The sequence below is a fragment of the Natator depressus genome, chromosome 3 (genome assembly GCF_965152275.1).
Source record: "Natator depressus isolate rNatDep1 chromosome 3, rNatDep2.hap1, whole genome shotgun sequence".
Lineage (NCBI taxonomy): Eukaryota > Metazoa > Chordata > Testudines > Cheloniidae > Natator > Natator depressus.
This window is the reverse complement of record NC_134236.1, coordinates 207,007,724-207,028,344: the sequence shown is the minus strand read 5'-3', so window position 1 is coordinate 207,028,344 and position 20,621 is coordinate 207,007,724. Positions and strand designations below refer to the sequence as shown.

The following is a 20,621-nucleotide window of genomic DNA, read 5'->3' as shown; positions in this document are numbered from 1 at the left end:
TGACAGAAGCTGGGAGTGGATGACGGGATGGATCACTTGATATTTGCTGTTAGGTTCATTCCCTCTGAAGCACCTGGCACTGGCCACAGTTGGAAGACAGGATACTGGGCTAGATGGACCATTGGTCTGACCCAGTAAGGCCGTTCTTAGGTTCTTATACTTGGTGCTTTAATAGGACCAGTTTCACAAAGCTGGAAACAATTATGAGCCAAATCAGCTGGGAGGAAGAGTTTACTCAGAAAGATGTGAATGAGAATTGGGAGTTGTTTAAGAACACCTTGCTAGATGCCCAAAGAGCCACAACCCTACAACTGATAAAGAGGGTTGTGCTTGTTAAAAATCAGCCTGGTTAAAAGGGGAATTGGCGGCAGCTGTTAAAATGTGTTGTGGAGCACTGGGTCCTTGGGCTGGAGCCCACAGCAGAGGGCAGGCCCGCATTCCCCTACCATCCACTGGGGAAATGGCACAGCCTTGGATGCAGACTGGAGGCCTGCCAGGAACAGCAGAGAGACAGCTTGTCTAGAGAGCCTTTGACACACCCCAGAAGGGAAGGACTATAGCGGTCTGGCTGGAGGGCTAGGCCACAAAGAGGGAGCAGCCGAGTCACAAAGAAGAAGATGACCCAGAGCTCTGGAGCATGAGACTGAGACAACGGGCTGAGCGACCACAGGAAAGGGTATCCGACCAGCGGTGAGGTAATCCCCACATGAGCCGTAAGGAGGTGCACCAGCAGTGAGTAGTGAACCCCGTGGCAGCCACACATTAAATGGATTAAAAACTGGCTAACTGATAGGTCTTATAATGTAACTGTAAATAGGGAATTGTCATTGAGGGGGTGCGTTTCCAGTGGGGTCCTGCAGGGGGCAGTTCTTTGGCCCTAGGCTATTTAACGTCTTTGTTAAGGACCTGAAAGAAAATATAAAATCATTACTGATAAAGTGATGACACAAAAATTGGGGGAGGGGTAAATAATGACGAGGAAGGTCACTGATTCTGAGTGACTGAGATTGCTTGGTAAATGGGTGCAAGCTAACAACAGGGGTTTTAATATGGTTAAATGTAAATGTTTGTCTCAGAGAGCAAAGAATGCCGGCCACACTTCCAGGATAGGGGCCTCTATCCTGGGAAGCTGCGACTCTGAAAAAGATGTGGGGGTGGGGGTGGGTAATCAGCTGACCATTAACTCCTTGAGTGACGCTCTGGCCAAAAGAGCCAACGGGAGCTGGGGATGCATAGACGGGAATCCTGCGTAGGAGCAGAGAGATTGTTTTATCTCTGTCTGGCACTGGTGTGACCGCTGCTGGAATCCGGTGTCCAGTTCTGGTGCCTACAGTTCAGTAAGGGTGCTGATAAATTGGAGAGGGGTCAGAGAATATTAAAAAATGATTAAAGGATTTAAAAGCATGCGGTACAATGATAGACTCAAGGAGCTCAATCTATTTAATTAAACAAAGAGAAGGTGAAGGGGTGACCTGATGGCAGTCTATAAGTACCTACATGGCTAACAAATATTTTAACAATGGGCTCTTCAATCTAGCAGGGAAAGGCATAACTCGAGACAATGTCTGAAGCAAATTGAAGCTAGACAGATTGAGACTGGAAATAAGGCGTACATTTTTAACAGTCAGAGTAATTAAGCACTGGAAATATGTACCAAGGATTGTGGGGATTCTCCATCACTGACAATCGTCAAATCAAGACTGGCTGTTTTTCTATCCATTCTAGGAATTTTTCAGGGGGCAGGTCCCTGGCCTGCGCTCTACAGGAGGTCAGGCTACATGGCCACAAGGAATGGTCCCTTCGGGGCCTTGGAATCTCTGAATAGCCAGTGTCCCACACGCCATCTCCTCCCACAGCCAGCGCCATGACAGCTTTCCTGCCCCACAGCCGGCTCCCCACATCCGTCCCCTCCCACAGCCAGCGCCCTGACGGCTTTCCTGCCCCACAGCCGGCTCCCCACGTCCGTCCCCTCCCACAGCCAGCGCGCTGACGGCTTTCCTGCCCCACAGCCGGCTCCCCACGTCCGTCCCCTCCCACAGCCAGCACCCTGACGGCTTTCCTGCCCCACAGCCGGCTCCCCACGTCCGTCCCCTCCCACAGCCAGCGCCTGACGGCTTTCCTGCCCCACAGCCGGCTCCCCACGTCCGTCCCCTCCCACAGCCAGCGCCCTGACGGCTTTCCTGCCCCACAGCCAGCGCTTCCGCACGGCTGTACCGCCCCCAGCCCTGTCCTCCGGCGGGGCTGCCTGCAGACCCCAGACAGGAGACGCTAGATGCAGCTGCGTGGAAGGGCTGGGGGCAGTACAGCCATGCCAGAGGCGCTACCGGCATGGGGCCGCCCGGTGGCCCCACGTTCTGCTCCTCCTGTGTCTGTCCGGTACGACGTACCAGCTATAATTAGCTTACTGGTAGGGTGACCAGATGTCCTGTTTTTATAGGGACAGTCCCGTTTTTTGGAACTTTTTCTTAAAAAGGTGCCTATTACTCCCCACCCCCGTCCCATTTTGTCACAGTTGCTATCTGGTCACCCTACTTACCGGTATGGCGGGGTGGACGGACCGGACCGCCCTACTTGCACCACTGGCTCCCCCCCCACCATCCCCTCCTGTACCAGCACTCCCCCACCCCTGTGCCATGGCCAGCGTTATCCCTCTTCTCTACCAGCATCCCCTGCCCCGGCTTAGGACACAGCTAGCTCGGGGCTGGCCTGCAGCATTGCTGCTTGTGCGGTGTTATCCCCTGGGCTGCTGAGCGTCTCTCCCTTGCATCCTTCCCACACCGGCTGCACCTGGGGCTCATGCGGCCCCTCTGGCCTCTGCACAGGACAAAGCAGGCTCTGCTCAGAGGACAGCAGTGCTGGGAAATCCCCCCAAATCAGGTTTTGCTCCTGGGCTGGGGTGCTCGGGAGCAGCGGGACGCTGGGTGCTCTCCTGAGCATCTCAGGGGGGCATGGTGGGTATGATTCTGTAGCACTGTGTGCACAGAGATCAGGCAGCTCCAAGCGTCTGCAGTAATTTACCTCCGTGCGTTAACCCCGGCCATGCAGGGGGAGAACATGGCATAAATTCACTGCCCTGCTGGCTGCCTGCAGGCAGCTCTGTGCCGGACCTTTGGGAAAGAGCCAGTGGCAGCTGTAGCAGAAGCTTGGGAGGACGGAGCCCATTTTTCAGGGACTGGCGCCCCAGCCCAGGGCCCACTGCTACAGCCGTGGCAGGGGCAGCCCATGCCAGGGGTGGCGCAGGAAATCAGGACTCTAGGCCCCGGAAGCCTCGGCCTTTCCCTTTGTGTCAGGATCAGTGAGAGAAGCCCACTTATCCCGTGGCCATCACGGGGCCGAGGTTCTAGGTGAGCTGGCGTCTCTCCAGGTCTCCTGGGGCTCCCCAGCTCCAGGGACAGAGCATCGTCCCAGAGGACATTCACTCAGAGCATCCTGAGGTGGAGCTGCAGTAATGGCCTCGCTGCGGGGTCCCCCGGGATGTGGGACTTCGGGGTCAGAGAGTGGAGGCCTGGAGGTGGGAGTCCGACTCACCCAAAGTGCTGACAGCCAGGGAGTGTAGAGTTAGGGTGCTACTTCATGCCTGGCACAGCACCACCCCCTCAGCGCTGCCCTGCATGGATGGCAGAACCCTGCTGGATTGTGCTTCTGGGAGCAGAGACTAACCTGGAAGTAACTCATTGCAGGCCCCGCCGTACTGCTCCGCTCGCCCCTTGTGCAGCTGGCCCCACACTGATCTCTGCCTGCCAGCAGCCAGCGCTCCCTGGGCAATTGCTGCTGCCCAGGCTGCGATGAGGGGCTTGGGGGGCTGTCTGAATAGGAGTACGGCTTTGGGATGTGCTGAGCTCACAGAAAGTGTCTGTTAGGGACAAGTAAGGTGCTCCGATCCTATTGCAGAGTCTCGGAGCTCTGTGGAGGTGGGTGTGCTGGAGCAGCCCCCAGTGCAGACCCCACCGCCAAGCCCAGGGATTTGGCTCACTCAGCGAGCATGTGGCTAGTGTTGGTTCCCCTCTGGAAGGGACCCTGGTTCCTACTGCTGGCTGTGGGGAATGGGGAGGAGGAAGCTTATATCTAGTGATCACAGCAGGGGTCAGACAGGCTGGCCAAGCACCTGGATTCTCTCCAGAAGGCAGCGTGGCTTAGCGAATCAGACTTGGGTCTGCCATATCAGAGACCAGTTTCAACCCTTCAGTTACCCAATCTGCAAAATGGAGCAACTGGTTGTTGTACCTCCCCTAGTGGGGGGGTCCAAGACCTTGGTCACTAGCCCGGGTTGTGAAAGACACAGGAATGTTTGTAGCAATCAGTGCAAGAGCAGACTTGAACCCAGGGTCTCCTGGCTCCTCCTTCAGTGCCTGTCTGGCCAGGGTAGGCTGTTTTGGCAGAGAACCTCTAGCACTGCACACGGTGCTGGCCATCCCTGGGGAAGGCACTGCCATCTGCCACACCAGCCCGGAGAACCAAAAATCCAGGCTAAGAACTCTTTCTGAATTGGGTTTCTGAGCTTGTTCTTGGGGCCGGCCTCTAGATCTCAGTGAGCGGTCCCCGTGAGAAGCCTGCCCCGTCCATCCCTAAGCTGCAACAAATGGGTTATAAGAAATTGAGGTCTTACAAAACCAATCATTTTGGAGGGCTGTATCTTGGGCACCCTTTGATCCAGTGACCCCAAAAGTGCCCCACATTCTCCCCTGGGCCTGGAACTAGCAGACCACTTTCCAAGCCCATCTGACTGGGGGTGTAGGCTTCAGAGAGGATGGAAAATTCAAACAGAAGCCATGGTGCAACCTTAACAGTGAGCCAGCTCTTGTTGTCCTATAATCCTACCTACCCCCCATGCCTTCTGTCGGCCCTCACAGAGAGCAGGACTCATGCTCATCCCGACTGGCCTCCATACTAACAGCGTTAGGGAGCAGCTGCACACAGATGCCAGGAGGCTGCAGGGCTTGGACTCTCATTTATTGGAAAAAGGAAGATGCTCATGAAGAAGGCCCACAAGCCAGTGAGTCCCATTGGACGTCTTGGGGCTGGGAGCTGGGAGCTGGGCGGCACCGGCACCACTCCCCTGGGGAATCCTGCACTCCCGAGGAGGGAACAGGCAGCGATGTGTGTGTGGGAGGGGGACGGCGAAACATGTGGGCACGCAGAGAGAGGGACCCAGGAGAAACAATCGAGGGCAGAACGGGTGCCCCCTTTGGCACCGTTAGACGGTGCAGGGAGTGCAGGAAGATTGTGTCCCCCCCGGGACATTCCCAGCAGGCCCACCACAGAGCCATCGCGCCGCGACACCCTTGCAATTGAAGGAATACAGGGAAGCAACCCTGTTGCCTGGCACTGCCTGTTCCCCTTCGATAGCCTCTCCACAAGGTCCGCAAGTTGGCCTTGGGGGCTGGCTACCACTGGCTGTGGTGCCAAGGCCCTGTTCTATCCATGCTGCCCCGGAAGTGACCGTTCCCCAGCCCCGTGCTCAGCGAGGACATGGCTGGTCAGTTTGTCCGTGCAAAGCAAGGAGGGGTTGCTCGCAGACTGCCTGGAGGAACCAGCACTGGGCGGGAACTCGGCAGGTGCCAGTACTCTGCCATCGTTAGGCTCCAGTCTGCAGTGCCCGCCTCAGGTCACGTGTTCCCCTGGCCCAGAGCCTTGGGGCCGGGCGTCTGGTTCTGGGATTTCAGCAGCTGCAGGGCAGGCTGGGGCTGGGGCGTGGAGCCGTGCTGGGGCTCAGCGCTGAACCCTGCTGGCATGTGGCGCAGCTGCTTCCGGTACTGCACAAACATACAGAGCTTCAGCGCGACGGCCAGCACGTTCTTGCCCATGAAGATGCCCGAGACCCGGGCGTCCCTGAAGAAGACCATGTTGCTCCCCCTGATGAAGAGGGTGGCGATGTTGACGGTGAGCAGGCTCAGTATAGGGTAGAGCATCATCCGGTGCGGGACGATGCTGAACCCTTGCATGCTGATCTCGCACAGGGACACGCAAGGGAGAGTCAAGAGCAAAATGTAGCAGTAGAAGAACATGAGGCCCTCGGCCCAGAGGGGCAGCCCTTTCTTCTGGGGCTCCCACAGGTTGGCCTGGATGTCCAGCACGTCCAGCATGTCAATGATGACCCAGAAGAGGCGGTTGCGGAGGTCCTCCTTTTTCTTGAAGGTCCGGACGTAGTCCATATGCTCGGTGGCTACCAGCAGCACATAGAGGGCTGGGATGCAGACAGACAACAGCAGGGTCAGGGCTTTGCGTGCCAGAAGGTCCAGGGTCTTCCGGTCAGCCTTGTAGTTCTGGTAGACAAAGTAGACCTTGATCTCCAACACAAAGACGTAAAGGAACCAGAGGATCATGGCGTAGCCGCGCTTGGCTGTCCTCACCTCGGCCCCGACCCAGACCGCCATGTATCGGAGCACCAGCAGGAAGCAGAGGTCGCCCACCGAGACCATGAGGCAGATGCCCAGTTTCCGGGAGCCCTGGTTCTGCTCCACCAGGTAAGCATCCATCAGCACCAAGCTGCTCATGATGAGGACAGTGGAGAGGCAGACATGGGGCTTGTTGACGGGCGGTGGGGGAACCATCCTGGAAGGAGGAACACATGGGTCAGTCAGGCAGCTACTTTGCTATAGGGCTCTCTCTGCTCTGTTCAAATCTTCCCGGCCTTGGTGGGCAGCACGTTCCTCCCTGCCACCTCTCTCCCAGTCAGCTGTGGGCAGCAGGGGGTGGGGTGCTGCTTTGCATTGCTGAGGTCTGCCTCCCCGCCTAGCATGCCTGTGCCAGGTCCCCCTCTGCCCCCCCAACAGTATCCCTGTGCCAGGCCCCTCGTGCCCCCCATTATACTCCTGTCAACCCACAGTGCAATTAAAACTGCTATTAATCATGACTAATTTTTAAAATCTAGTTAATTTGTTTTGCGTTAATTGCTTGCATTAACTGCAATTAACTGACAGCCCTAATTGCCAGTGACAGAGAATCCACCATGACCCTTGGTAAATTGCGCCAATGGTTAATTACCCTCATGGTTAAAATGTAATCTTATTTCCAGTCTGAATTTGTCTAGTTTCAATTTCCAGCCATTGCATCTTGTTAGACTTTCGTCTGCTACAATGAAGAGCCCATCATCAAATTTTTGTTCAAGTTGAGACTATGATCACGAAATGGCAAATTGGTTTTCAATGTCTCTGTATGTGAACTTTGGAGATGATGCAAAACTCTGCTTTAAACAAACCTTGTGACGCCCTTAGTTCCGATGCAGCTGTTACTGCTCCAGGTGTCTGTGTCCCCACTGACCCTCGTAGGGGCACCTTTCACTAGTCTGTAACACGTGGGAATGTGAAAGGGCGAGGTCCCGTTATTTGATAAATGTCTTGTGACATCCCAGGGCCTCGATTTGATAAATTCCTCCTGTGCCCAGACCTCTCACGCTGTGCACAGAGAAACCTGGAGCAAGGACTCAAACAGCCAGGGCACGAACCTCACATCCAGGGTGTTGCGATCTGGGCCCTGTGTTTTAGCTTAGTGCTGTGGATTCCTCAACTGCTGGGGCAGGGAAGTGTTGCCTGATATGCCCCCCTCCTCCTCCGTCCGTGCAGAGTAGTGTCCTCCCCAGGTACCAGGGAGAATGCCACCACTCTGGTTCTGTCTCTCTTTCTGGCCTGGGCATGGCACTGGTGCAGCTGCTGCGGCTTGCTGCATGGGGAAAAGAGGAGGAGCAGAGCCCTGGAGAGAAGCCAGCACCAGGGCTGAGACTGGAGGAGGAGGAGGGGAGTGTGTTTGGCCCAGTGGAGGCATGGAAGCCCCCTGCTAACCAACATGGCTGGCGACTAAGCCTGGAGCAGTCTGAGGCTATGGGCATAGCATGCTGAGCCACACTCCGCCCTGGCTGTGCCCTGAAGGTCCCAAGTTAAAATCCTGCTGAGCACCTGTGCCCAGAGAAAAATAGCATGTGATCATGCCGGTAAAGGCGGTGGCCTAATGCATGTACCCAAGGGGCACAGTCCAGATTGCAGAGGTAAACGAACATCCCCCACTGCATGGGCTGGGTTGGGGGGGACCCAGCAGGGGCCTGGGCTTGGTCCACACTGATTTAGCATTTTCACCTGTGATCTGGAAGTGAGCGGTGAGCAGCAGGTAACACTAAATAGGGAGCTGTGATCAACAATGAAGACACAACAAAAGAGCCCGAGGGACCCAGCAGGGGCAGAAATGACCAAGCTGAGACGCAGCTGGGATGGATGGAGCTACCCCAGCTGGGGAGAACAAGCTAAACCACCCCCTGTCATGGGGAGAAACCAACCTAGGAGACAGTGCGGCTGAGAGAGCTGAAGCCCTTGCTTACACTAGCATCTCCCCTTATACTTTCCCTTCATTCTCACCGCTGGGGCAGCCCCCCGGCCTCCCGCATGGGGGCCACGGTGCCATGCAGGCCTGCTCCCAGCCGGGTTAGCCGAGACGTGATTAAACACCAGCAGCTGCCACTGGAGGAGCTGAACCCGGCGGGGAAGAGTCAGGCAAGGGCAGAGTCCTGGGGGGCACAGTGGACGTCAGCGCAGACCCCAGCCAGAAATGCAACGTGGCAGCGAAAATGGCAATGCGACTGAGGGCTGCAGGCCCAGAGGCAGCACCTTGCTGAGCAGGGGGTGGCCCCTGAATGCGCAGCTGGGCCAGGCCCAGCGCCCTCCATTGTGGGCATCACATTACCAGAAAAACGCTGACAGCCGGAGGGAATTCGGAGAAGAGCCACAGCATGATCAGGGACTAAAGGGTTAAGAGTTCAGTTAGTCCAGCTCAGTTCAGCAAGGGCAGATATGCTGTGGCTGTGAGAGGAGGAGAAAGCCTCTCTGGGGCAGGGACTCTCTTTCTCCTGGGGAATTGACTTCCCAGGGATAGGGCCAGGAGCCCTCCAGTGCCTGGGCCATTGCAAACCTGCCTGGCCACAGCCCTGGAGAATGGCCCATAGGGCCTGTCCTACACTGTCCAGCTCTAATATATGTCACTTGATCCTATGACTCTCCTCTGGCCATGGCCACAGTCCTGTCCCCACTGAACCCCGACTGCCCAGCCACAGCCGTACTCCAGACCCCCGCGGGTGGAGCAGAGCTCCTGGAGCACCAGCCCGCCTCTTCGGCCAGGGCTCCGTGAGGCCCCACCGGCTCCTGGGCCCGCACTGCTGGCACGGACTGGCCAGGGCACAAGCGCCGAGTCCCTTGCAGACATCTGGCATCTCACTAGCTGCCGCCAACACCACCAGGCCCAGGACTGCCCTGGCCAGGAGAGACACGGCTGTGCTGGTGCCAAGTCGCCCAGGTGGGACAGGACTTCACACAACCCCCTATCCCCCCCACGGGGGTGCACCCACAGCGGGGCAGGGGCCAGTGCCCTCTGCCTGCCCTCCTCAGTGTCGCCAGCCCAGCCAGGCAGTGCCAGCCGCCAGCCAGACCCACCAACGCAGCGGGCACCCTGGGGCACCCTGGGGAGACGGCTGCCGATCCACCAGGGCCCCCCCGGCTCCCTGGCCCCGTTCCTCTGCCCTGTGCAGGGGCAGGCTAGGGGCTCTCCGCCCTGCCAGGCCACGGCAGCAGGTTCAGGTCTGCCCCAGCCCCAGCCCCTCGCCCTCCTGCATGGGGGGCGATTCCCAGCCGGCCCCGGCATGTGCCGGCCTCAGCCCGGGCCGCTGGGAAGGGGGAGCCGAGCGCGGAGCGGGGCTTTACCTAGCGCCGGTCTCTGCCGAGCTGCTGCTTCCCCTACGCGGCCAGCGCCTGCTCCCGGGCTGGGCGGCCGGAGCCGGGCGCTCCCCGCTGCTCCGGGCCCCTGCGAGCCGCCGGAGGCCGGGCGCGGGCGGGCAGCTGCCGGCGGCTCCCGGGCTCTCCCTGCAGCGGGACCCCAGGGCGCGCGGCGAGCCGGGGCTGGGAGAGCGGCCGCGGCGCTGCCAGGTCCATGCCCGGCCCCGGCGCTGCGGCTGCAGCGCGGCCCGGCCCGGCGGCGCCCTCCCCGGCTGCCTGCGCGCTGGCCCCGCGGAGCTCAGCGCCCGGGCTCGCCGCCGTCCCAGGCGCCCCTCGCTCGGTCCTGCAGCGCGGCCCCCGCCGGGCTCCGCTCCCCTCCTGCGCGCGGGCTGCCGGCCGGCTGGCGGCGGCGCTGCGGGGAGGCCGCGGCGGGCGGGAAGCCGGGAGGCGGCGGCGTGGTCGCTGCCGCTGGGCAGAGGGTCACAGGGCAGCTGTTCCCGCGTGGGGTCGCAGGGTCTGGCTGCAGCTGCCGGGCTCCCCGTTGGCCGCCAGGACAGACACATGCTCCTCCGGACACACCCACCCACCCACGCCCCTGCAGACAGGGACGTCGAGAGCGGTGAGCTGGGTCCCAGGATCGCAGAGAGACAAGGTGGAGGAGGGAATAGCTTCTACTGGACCAACTTCTGCTGGAAAGAGAGACAGGCTTTGGAGCGTGCCCAGAGCTCATCGTCAGGGCGGGGAGAGGGCTCTGCTAAATACAAGGTGGAACAGCTTCTTGGGCATAAGTAGTTAGCACATATTTCAAGGAACCTTTCAAGGTGAAGTGGCCGGTTAACACCCCTCCTGCCACAGCGGTCAAGGAGAAAAAAAAAACCGGGGGTGTTTAGTGCGTTACAGATTGTTGTAAGCCATATGTCCGGTGTCCCTGTTCAGTCCACGGTTGTTAGTGGCTAGCAAAGTTACGAATTTAAGCTCCCAGGCTTGTCATTTGAAGGTGTTGTGCAGGTTTCCTTTGGAGGATGAAGACTGAGAGGTCAGGTCTAGAGTGATCCCTCTGTGAAAAGTGTTCACCATGCCGGTGAGAGAGTGTTTTTGTCTTTTTATCATTTTTCTGTGTGACTTCTTTGGCGAGCGCAGCAATTGTCTGGTTTCACCCACACACAGTGGGTGAAACCAGAGAGCAGTTGTTGCTGGGGCATTCAGTGCACTGGATGAAGTACACGACATGTTGTGATAGGCTTGTGTAGGGCCCCATGGACCACTTTGGTTCTCTGGTAGAAGCTTCTCTGATAATGTTTCAACAAGACAATTGAGTAAAATATGAGCAAGGATTTACCATCTACAGAGAGCAGGGAGATACACAGTCAGATCTGTTGCCTTTATTTTTGTATAGTGTAACTATGATTGCATCTTTGACATCCAGGAGAATTTTCTCAGTTTCCCAGATATCTTTAATAAGTTAATACGGATAGTTAACCGTTTGGGGGCCTGCAAGTTGAAAAATTTCCACTGGCATGTTGTCTTTGCCTGGCAATTTCCTGACTTCATTTGTTTGATAACTTTTTGCACTTCCTCAACAGTAGGTGAGGAGGCAATTTCTTCATGTGTGGGGTGCTGGCTTAGCTCCTCTAGCATCCGAGAGTTGACACTAGAGGGACAGTGGAATAGCTCGGCAAAGTGCTGCCCCCCATCTTTTCGAGATGCCATTTTTGTCTTTGAATTAGGTGGATGCCTCTGAACTCTTCAGCGGAGCTGGTCCCAAAATAACGGTGCGGTGTTCGTATCAGCGTAAGGCTGTATTTCTTCTGCTTTCTTTCCTCACTAGTTCCTCACTCTGGGAGAACATAAAGCTGTAACTGCTAAGCCTAATCGCTAGGACATCACAATTGCTTGCAAGACTACTGTTGGTGTGTTCTGTTCATGCCTAGAACATTGGTTGTGTCTACAGTTGGTTGAAGAACTGTTGATTTTCTACTAATGTGATTCTGGGTGAATTAATACATTGGTTGTTAAGAATAAAAAAATGTCCTGGTTTAAGAAATATTGTCTAAGATAAAAGTTGACCTGAAAAGAACCTGGTCAACTTTTTAAAGACTCTTGGGTGCAAGTTATCCAGGCCTTCTGATAATGAGCTGGAAAGAACTTCATCAGCCTCATGTGATTAGAGTACATTATCCTGTTTTTTTCCAGATACAGAGCAGAAATATTTATTGAATACTTCTTCCTTTTCTGCATCATTATTAACAATATTACCATCTCCATCTAGTAATGGGCCTATACCATTGCTTGGAGTTCTGTTGTTCCTAAGATACTTAAAAATTCCTTCTTATTGCCCTTAGCCCTGCAAGCCATGGATTTTTGCCTGATGGCTTTAGTTTCTCTTATCAATTTTCTGCACTTCATAACTTCTAATTTATACTGATTGCTATCTATTTACCCCTTTTCCCATTTGTTATGTATTCCTTTTTAATTTCTAATTCCTGCCTTCACTTTTGCACTTACTCAGGATGGGCTTTTAGCCCAAGTTATGCTCTTTCTTGACTGTAGAATCATGGCTTTTTGGCCACTTAATGGTCTCCACTTCAAGAAGTCCCAATTTTAATTCGCATTTTTCTGTCTGATGTTTCACTCATCATTTTCCTCAGCTCTGGGAAATTAGCCCTTTGAAGTACCCAGTATGTGTATTACTGGTTGGCACTGTCCTTTGTTTGGCATACTGAATGTAATCAGGTCATGATCACTGGTTCCTAGGCACCACCAACTTCCAGCCCAGTGATTAATTCATCTTTATCTGTCATAATGAGGTCCACAATAGAGCAACCTTGTGTTGGGTGCAATACCTTTTGTGTCAGGAAATAATCATCCATACTTTTTAGAAACTCACTGGTGTTTTATTGAGACCTCCCGTATATGTCTCCCAACTGAAATCCCCCATAACAACACAGCTTTTCTTTCCAGATATTAAAGACCATTGCTGAAGGAATAAGTAATTCTGCTCTCTGGTGCGATTCAGAGGTCTGCAACAGATCCCCACCAGCACCCCTACCCGGACTTTGTACATTAGCACATTGACCCATGTGCATTCAAGATCCTGTGGTTCTGAGTTATCAATAACTTTAAAGCAGGTAATGAAGCCTTCAGTGTAGAATGTCTCCCCCACCCCCTCCCGTCCTTCCTGAGCAGTTTACACCCAGTGATTGTAACATTCCAATCATGCCAGTTGTCCCCAGGTTTCAGTGGTGTGAGCTGTATCAGATTTCTTCTCATCAGTGAGAATTTCCAATTCCTCTTGCTCGTTACCCAGATGCCCAGCATTGGGATGGAAGCAATTGAAAAACTTCTCTTCACGTTCTTTGTCATGTCAGTTGAATGAGTTTTTGACGCCCTGAGTGTGAGTTTGTACTGCCTTTGCCTCCAGAGCACTCTCCGGATACACTGGAGCTAGCGAAGAGGCCCAGCAAACGGGAGTTTGCAAGGGAGGTTAGAGAGGGAGCAAGAGAGCCAGATACACCTGATTAACATTCTCTAAGGCCAATAAACACCCCCTCCAAAAATCCCCCAAACAAACCAACCCAACAAAGAAAGCTGCAGGAGTAAAAGGAATGCAGGCAGAAGTCCAGCAGCAGAGTGGGGCTAGCCAGTCAATTGCACTGAATGCAGCGTGGATTATGGGCAGGTGGTGTGTGTGTGCAATCAGTGCAAGGAGCTCATACCCTTCGGAGACTCTCTATAAGCTCTGGAGACCAGAGGGGCTGAACTGGAGAAGCACAGGGAGACAGAGAGAGGTACATAGAGGAGACTTTCCAGGACACAGCAGAGCGGTCCCACCCCCAGTCTGACAGCCTCTGTGCTGTTGAGGAGGATGAAAGTCTCAGGGAAGGGGAACATCAAGCTGGAGCAGAGGGAAACAATCCCATATTTGGGACCCTCCTTCCAGACGATGTCATGGTATCTGCTGGCACTGAGGATACCTCTCGGGGAGAGGGAACCCCAGTTATTAGGAAGAGAGAGGTAATATTTATGGGGGATTCAATTATTAGAAATACAGATAGCTGGGACTGTGGTGACTGGGAGAACCGCCTGGTGAATTGCCTGCTGGGTGTAAAGGTTGCAGACCACTTGAGACAATGGGATTGTGTGTAGTGTTGGGGAGGAGCCAGTGGTCGTGGTATGTGTAGGTACCAGTGACATAGGGAAAGGTAAGAGAATTGCTGGAGGCCAAATTTCAGCTGCTAGGTAAGAGATTACAGTCCACGACCTCCGTGGTAGCATTGTCTGAAATTCATCCAGTTCCACCCACAGGGCCAGTTAGACAGGCAGAACTGCGGGGTCTCAGTGCGTGGATGAGACGATGGTATAGGGAGGAGGATTTAGGTTTAGTAGGAACTGGGGAACCTTTTTGGAAAGGGGGAGCCTATACAGGAGGGATGGGTTCCACCTAAACCAAAACGGGCCTTTGTCTCTCTGATCCCGAGATGTGCAGGGACCCAGACAACACTTCCACTGGTGCCATCCGAATCCTGACCACCACCTGGGGATGTGAGACAGTGTCTCACCCCACGTGTCCTTTTCCTTCCCCACCTTCTTTACTGTCTTTCCTATTTCTTTCTGTCCAATGAGAATCCGTCCAATCTCTCTTAGCCAGTCAAGACCGTATATTTTGCATCAGTGCTATAAGCCTGGGAGCAGAGAAAGGCAACTGAGTGCAGTGCTGTACAGAGCCAGATGCTGGTACCAGTTTGCAGGTCTCACAGTGTGGTGGGCCTGTGCAGAAGCGAGGCTGTAAGTTAGCGTCAACACCAGACACAGATGCTGCATTTTCTAGTTTTGCTGTTCTTTTGTCCCCCCTTTTGTGTGCGTTTGCCTTGTTTTGTCTTCTAGGAAACAGGGTGAGAGTCTCAAAACAACAGCTCCAGCCCATCTCAACAAAACTTCTCTTTTCCCCGAAAGGGACAGTTTTCCCATTTCAATATGATCCAAGAGACTGTCAAATGGGGGAGGGAGGTGGGTCCTTGTGAAACCTCTCTCCAGCCAAAGGGAGAGGGGACAAGGGACAGCAAGAAAATGAGAGCCTGACTTAATACTTGACATTTCAAAGGATTTAACAGCCTTTCCTTCTTTTTTGTATCTTTCATAAAAGGTTAACAGGATGTTTAATAGGGAGTTTGCCACAGCTCTAAGCAGGCTGAGGTCTTTGTATGGCAAATGCCAAACCTTGTTTAACACTGTTTAATGTGGGACAGCAACAGGGTTGTGTTAAGACCTTCGGGCCCACATATTCCATCAAAATTAATACAACAGCCCCCAGGTTGAAATCTCCCATGGCCACGGTTTTCCTTCCTCCACATTATGGACAAATGCCTAAGGAGCAGTTCATCCTGTTCCCTAGTGAGGTGGTCTGTGACAGACACCTGCCAGCACAGGAGATTAGTGAACCCATTACTGGAGTGGTCTGTACAGTTCTGGGATCAACACTTAAAAAGCAATGTTGACCAACTGGAAAGAGACACAAGTTCTGGAAAACCTCCCCTGCAGTGAGAGACTGAAGAAGTGCAATTTAGGTAGCTTACTGGAGAGAGGATTAAGAAGCGATTCAATCACCTACTTGGGGAGAAGCTTTCTGATAGGAGAGGTCTCTTTAGCAGACCAGGCAGAATGAGATCCAGCAGCTGGAAGCTGAAGCCAGACCCAGTCAGACTAGAAATAAAGTACAAATTGTTAAGTGAGGGGAATTCATCATTGGAACAATTTACCCCGGGAATGTGATAAATCATCCAGCCCATGGAGCCTTTACATCCAAATTGGGGGTACAATTTTCAAAAGTGTCTGAGTGATTTAGGAGTTGTGCCTGCCAGGCTCTATGTCATGAGACCTGGCACTGTCACCCAGAGGTGCAGGGGCTGCCTGTGACCAAGGACACAGAGAGAGAGACACTGACCGTTGCCCAAATCAGCCACTGGGTGTCACTGCAGCTCCACAGGGCAGCTGCTGCTCACTCTGCTCAGGATGGACAGGGAGATGCTTGCTTCCACAAGGCCGACTCAGGACCCTTCTTGCATGGATTCTGCCCACCATGACTTTACCACCCACCTGGGGTCCAGAGCACCCCCCACATCCCTGGATCTCCACATGCAGCCCTGGGGTCTAAAGCATCCCCAAATCCCTGGGTGCCCCTCTGCCCCTTTGGTATTTAGACCACCTGCAAATCAACAGGTCCCCTCCCTCACCAGAATCTGGGGCTCCTGCTGTGTCGTGCCCCCAGGGTTTGTGGTGCCTGCCAGCGTTCTGTGCTGCATGGACCCTGGAGTAGGGATGAGCTTGGGCAACGTGTTGTGCCTCCTTCTGGCCAAAGCTCATGGGGATTTTCCAGGGGAAAACTTGGAGAGAAACACAAAGTGAGTTTGGTTGAATTTTTCCTGGAAGTGGCTGTGTGTCTCTGTTAAGCTGGGAGTGGAGCTGCAGTTCTCAGGGAACAGTCACTCGACAACAAAGGCCAGAATTTCCAGCTGCTCCGCTCCCAGGAGCCTGCTCTGAGCAGCCAGAGTGGGGCTGGTTCCCTATTCCTGGGGCCCCTGCAGGCAAGCAAAGCAGCTGGGTGAGCTGCTTGGTGACTTATACCTGCAGGGAAGGAAGCAGCTCTGCCCCAGGCCTGCCACACCAGGCTGGGACTAGCGATGCTTGTAAAGGATTGATTGGTGTGATCAGGGCCATGTGTCGCGGGAGTCAAGGTGTTGGCTGAGACAGTCCTACCGTGTGCAGGTGGCTGCTGTTCCTGGGTGTACTGCAGGGGTAGCTGTGCTGGCCCAGCCATGGGGGGACATTAGGCAAATCCAGGGAGGTCAGACTCATCTGGAAGGAGGAAGCTGGCCCAGATTTTGCCAGGCCTGCCCAGAGAGACCTTGCTCAGGAATCCTCTGGTGAGGGCAGGAGGGGCCTGCCTGCCAGCTGACACCAGGTACCCACCCACTCACTTCCTATAAAGTGGTGCGTGCGAGCTCGGTCTGACGCTGAGGTGGAAACCTTGGGGGGGTCTCTGTTCCATGGACACTTGTGTGGATTGAGCAGGATTTCCACAGAGAGGAGAATGCTTCCCACTTCACTTAGAGCATCCTTCTGAAGGGTGTGTTCAGCAGGACTCCATTGTTTTACTAGAACTCACCTGGCATGGAATTGCATACCCCGGAGTGCAGCATATTGCTCCGAGACGGGAGCGGGTAGGATACCAGCCAGTATAGACCCATGCACTTGTGAACTGGAAGTGCTGAAATCAAGGCCCCAGCGAGATCCCAGCCCCACATGGGAGCCTTGAAACGAGGGACTTGCGAAGAACATAAAGGGCCAGGTACTCTGCAGAGGTAGGGGCTGCCCTGCCATGTGCGAAGGGACTAGCCACTAGCTGTGGTCAGTTAGAACACGGTGCACTCTGGAAACGCCTCCTTCCCGCCTCCAGCGTGGCTCTGGAGGAGCTGTATGGTGGAGGGCGGCATAGAACCAGCGAAGCTGGCTGCATGCTCCCCATGGACTCCCCTGTTGTGGGTGAAACCCTAGCAGGGGAGACCGGGAACAGAATCTGGCTCATCTGGTGCAACTACAAAGGGACCGGGGCAGTGACTCTGCCCCAAGCTCTTTCATTTGGGGTGCTGTGTGTAAACTGCCCGTGCCCTGACCGGAGTGGCAGTCTCCACTAGCTTGCCCTGAAAGGAGAGCCTCCGGGATTCTGTGCTGTCCAGCAGCGCTCAGCTGGACTTCATAGGATCTCTGAGCCCTGAAGAGGGTGGCCCAGAGGGTTAGAGCTCTGCTGGCTGCTGCAGAATCATAAGCCCCGAAATGCATGACTCACAGGAATGATAAAGGCTAGCAGCTTATCAGAGAAGCTTTCCATGAAGGACTCCGAAGTGTTATACCCGAAAGCACATGAGAGCTGTTGCTATGGAGCAGAGATAGTTGGCTGAGCAAGCAGGGCCCCAAGGGGGAGAGATGGCAGGAGACGGGAAAGTGGGGACCTGGGGCCGGGGGAGTGGAATGGGGAGGGAAAAGCAGGGACTAGGACAGTAAGGACCCTGGGGACAGGGGGCACACAGAGAGCCTGGAATGCAGTGGGGACACACTGTCCCAGGCATGGGGGCAAAGGGAAAATGTGGGTACATACAGAGCCTCTGCCAGGGGAGGGAAGAGGATGTCACACAGTCCACCTGCCATGGAGTGGGGCAAATGGAGGACAATGGTACAGAAGATATACAGAGCCCCTGGGGAACGGGATACACACAGAGCCCCTGGCATGAGGGGAGAGTGGTGGGAGTTGCGGATGGTCCATCCCTGAAATAGAGAAACAGGAGAGGGTGTCACACAGAGAGCTTGGAGGGAGGAGAATGGTGGGCGCAGCACGCTCAGCTGACACAAGGTACACAATGTGATCCATGAGTCCTGGCCTCAGTATGGACTGGTCATCACGATAGCTTGGCTGAGTGCTTGCTACAGCACCCCAGGGATCCGGCCATGTGCCGTCTTGCTTCCAGCAGTGAAATCACAGTCAGGTTATCTAGGGGTTTGCTTTCCCCTGGGTGTTCCAGGAGTATCACATCACTACGAGGAGAAGTAACAGTAGAAGACATAGCTTGACAGCTGCACTGTACAGATCTCCTACCTAAACTACACTGGGCATGGCCGTGAAGCCTCCGTGTGATGGGCTGGGCTACTCAAAGGGCTTCTGGAGAGAGAAAACAATGACTAGGGCCTGGCAAATCATCCACTGGAGGAAAGAGTGAAACAATGGGGACTGTTCAGCATCGAGAAGAGCTGAAGAAAAGGACATGACAGAGGTCTTGCCTAAATTAGAATATAGTAGGGACTGGGTTTAATAGTACTGGTTGAACTAGGCACTGAAAGACATTCTTAATCCCTATGCAAGCATGGCATACAGGGGGTTGTACCCATTTCACTAAATGTTCCTAAACCAGTTTCGTTCCCTTGGTACAATTTTCTTGTGTGGGCACAGATATAGAAAATAAGGGGAGGGGCAGGGAAGGTAAAGTGGATACTCCTACTGGGCCTTTCTCATAGTTCAGGAAGAAGGAGCCCTCCACTGAAACTGAAAGGCAGCAAATTTAAAACTAATCAAAAGAAATACTTTGTACATAATGCACAATTACCCTTTGGAACTCTGTCACAGGATATCATTGTGGCCAAGAGCTTAGCAGGACCCAAAAGGATTGAACACATATATGGATAAGAACATCTGGACGTTCATTAGATAAACAAATTACAGGGCTATATACACCTTCATGCCTCAGATTGCCTCAGGCCAACTTTAATCCTGGCCAGTTAGTTACACTATAGGGTTTCTTGCTTCTTCCTCTGAAGTGGCTGGTGCTGGTCCCTGTTGAAGATAGAGTCCTAGAGCCCTTGTCCAATCCAGTCTATGTAAAGACGTGGTTCTTGTAAACCAACTCAGGTTTGAGCTGTGCTGTTCCAAAGATGTACCTAATGGTCTGAAATGCCTAAAAACCTTCCCTCCCAAATCCCCCCCAACTCAAAAATACTTTGTCTAACATTATATTTGTTTAACATAAAATTTACTTTAAAAAAATCCTCTAAGTCCCTGTACAGGCCAAATTTCAGATAGATAGTATTGTTTGGGTATTTTGTAGAGCCAGCAGGGAGTAAAACAATCAGACTTGAATGGAAACTCTTTCTTGTCTCACTGAATGTACACATTCTGGAGACTTGCATCTTGCTTCTAAATTCCACCAGGCTCTTGAAAAGCTTAAGACTATTTGCCCAGCTCCCAGAGGTTCCAAGCTATCATAAGTCCCATGCTAAGGAACAAGGGACAAACGGATTTGAAATGTTTAGATCAATCCATTTTTGAGAGCTGACCTGGCAAAATATCATTAGACACTTTTTCTAAAATGAAAACTCACCAATTTCAGTGTCTCATAAATGCAGATCATCTCCTCCTATTCACTTCAGGCTTCCCACACCTCCGCCTCTATGACTGAACATGGGACAGTTCAGTCAGAAAAGACCTTTTTCAAGGAAGACAGCTTTTGGGTGAGGTTGGGGTGCGTGCCTGTCAAAATTCATCTGCACACTCAGCCAAGGTCACCCCCTTGGCTCGGGAATCGTAAATAGCATCCGGAATGGCCCTCGTTCTAGTCTGCAGCTGCTGTGTGGGAAGTTCCGGTCTAAATAGAGTACTTGTTTGCTGATGTAGAGGTGCTGGGTTTCTCTTGGGGTTTCATCCCATTCTGTATACACTGTAGCTGGGCCCACCTTGCTCCCCTGGGTAGGATTATGCTGTGAAATAGTTGTAGCAGCCGGTGGTATCTGGGAAGGACGGCAATTAAACGGGTCTAGTGCTTTTTATGGGAGAGAGGCCACAGGGCTGGCCGGAGTTCCCTGATGCAGGGTTTCGGAGGCCAAGTGCTATTGTTAAGTGTGTGGTCCATTTCTGTTCAGAAAATAAAGTTTGGGGCTAGTCCCCCCTGAACCTTCAGCCTGTATGAGCCATCAGGCAGTGGCCCTGCTGGGATCTTGGCCTTGGTTGCCCCTTGCACGGGTGCCTTCGAGGAGGAGGAGAAAGGATGTGTGCGCTGGGACCCCTGGGCTCCATCCCGGCGGGGCTGCGTCCATGGGGGGGCGTGGCCGGGCTCCTGGGTTCCATCCCAACGGGGCTGGGTCTGCCTGGGGCGGGGAGCGGTCCAGGACTCCTGGGTTCCATCCCGGCGGGGCTGCGTCCATGGGGGGGCGTGGCCGGGACTCCTGGGTTCCATCCCAACGGGGCTGGGTTTGCCTGGGGCGGGGACTGGTCCAGGACTCCTGGGTTCCACCCCGGCGGGGCTGAGTCCATGGTGGGCCGGGAGTCCTGGGTTCCATCCCAACGGGGCTGGGTCTGCCTGGGGCGGGGACCGGTCCAGGACTCCTGGG

At 54.2% G+C, this 20,621-nt stretch overlaps 2 protein-coding genes across 3 annotated transcripts in view; one reads left to right on the top strand and one right to left on the bottom strand.

Annotated features, from left to right (window-relative positions):
- LOC141985552 (phosphofurin acidic cluster sorting protein 2-like) overlaps positions 1-20,621 on the top strand; it is a 136,071-nt gene that overhangs the window by 3,632 nt on the left and 111,818 nt on the right. The window lies entirely within an intron of this gene.
- Positions 4,936-20,406, bottom strand: LOC141984268 (transmembrane protein 121-like). Of its 2 annotated transcripts, none has more exons than XM_074947207.1 (2): positions 19,616-20,406; positions 4,936-6,552 (listed from the first exon to the last, which is right to left on the bottom strand). In XM_074947207.1, exon 2 carries the CDS (start codon positions 6,549-6,551, stop codon positions 5,607-5,609), a length of 945 nt encoding a protein of 314 aa, XP_074803308.1. In that variant the 5' UTR covers position 6,552; positions 19,616-20,406; the 3' UTR covers positions 4,936-5,606. The 2 variants fall into 2 exon arrangements, with proteins under 2 accessions (XP_074803308.1, XP_074803309.1); XM_074947208.1 differs by lacking the exon at positions 19,616-20,406 and adding an exon at positions 9,681-9,729.

Excerpts from the sequence above, each read along its gene's own strand:
- LOC141984268 (XM_074947207.1), bottom strand. The coding sequence starts at position 6,551 with ATGGTTCCCCCACCGCCCGTCAACAAGCCCCATGTCTGCCTCTCCACT.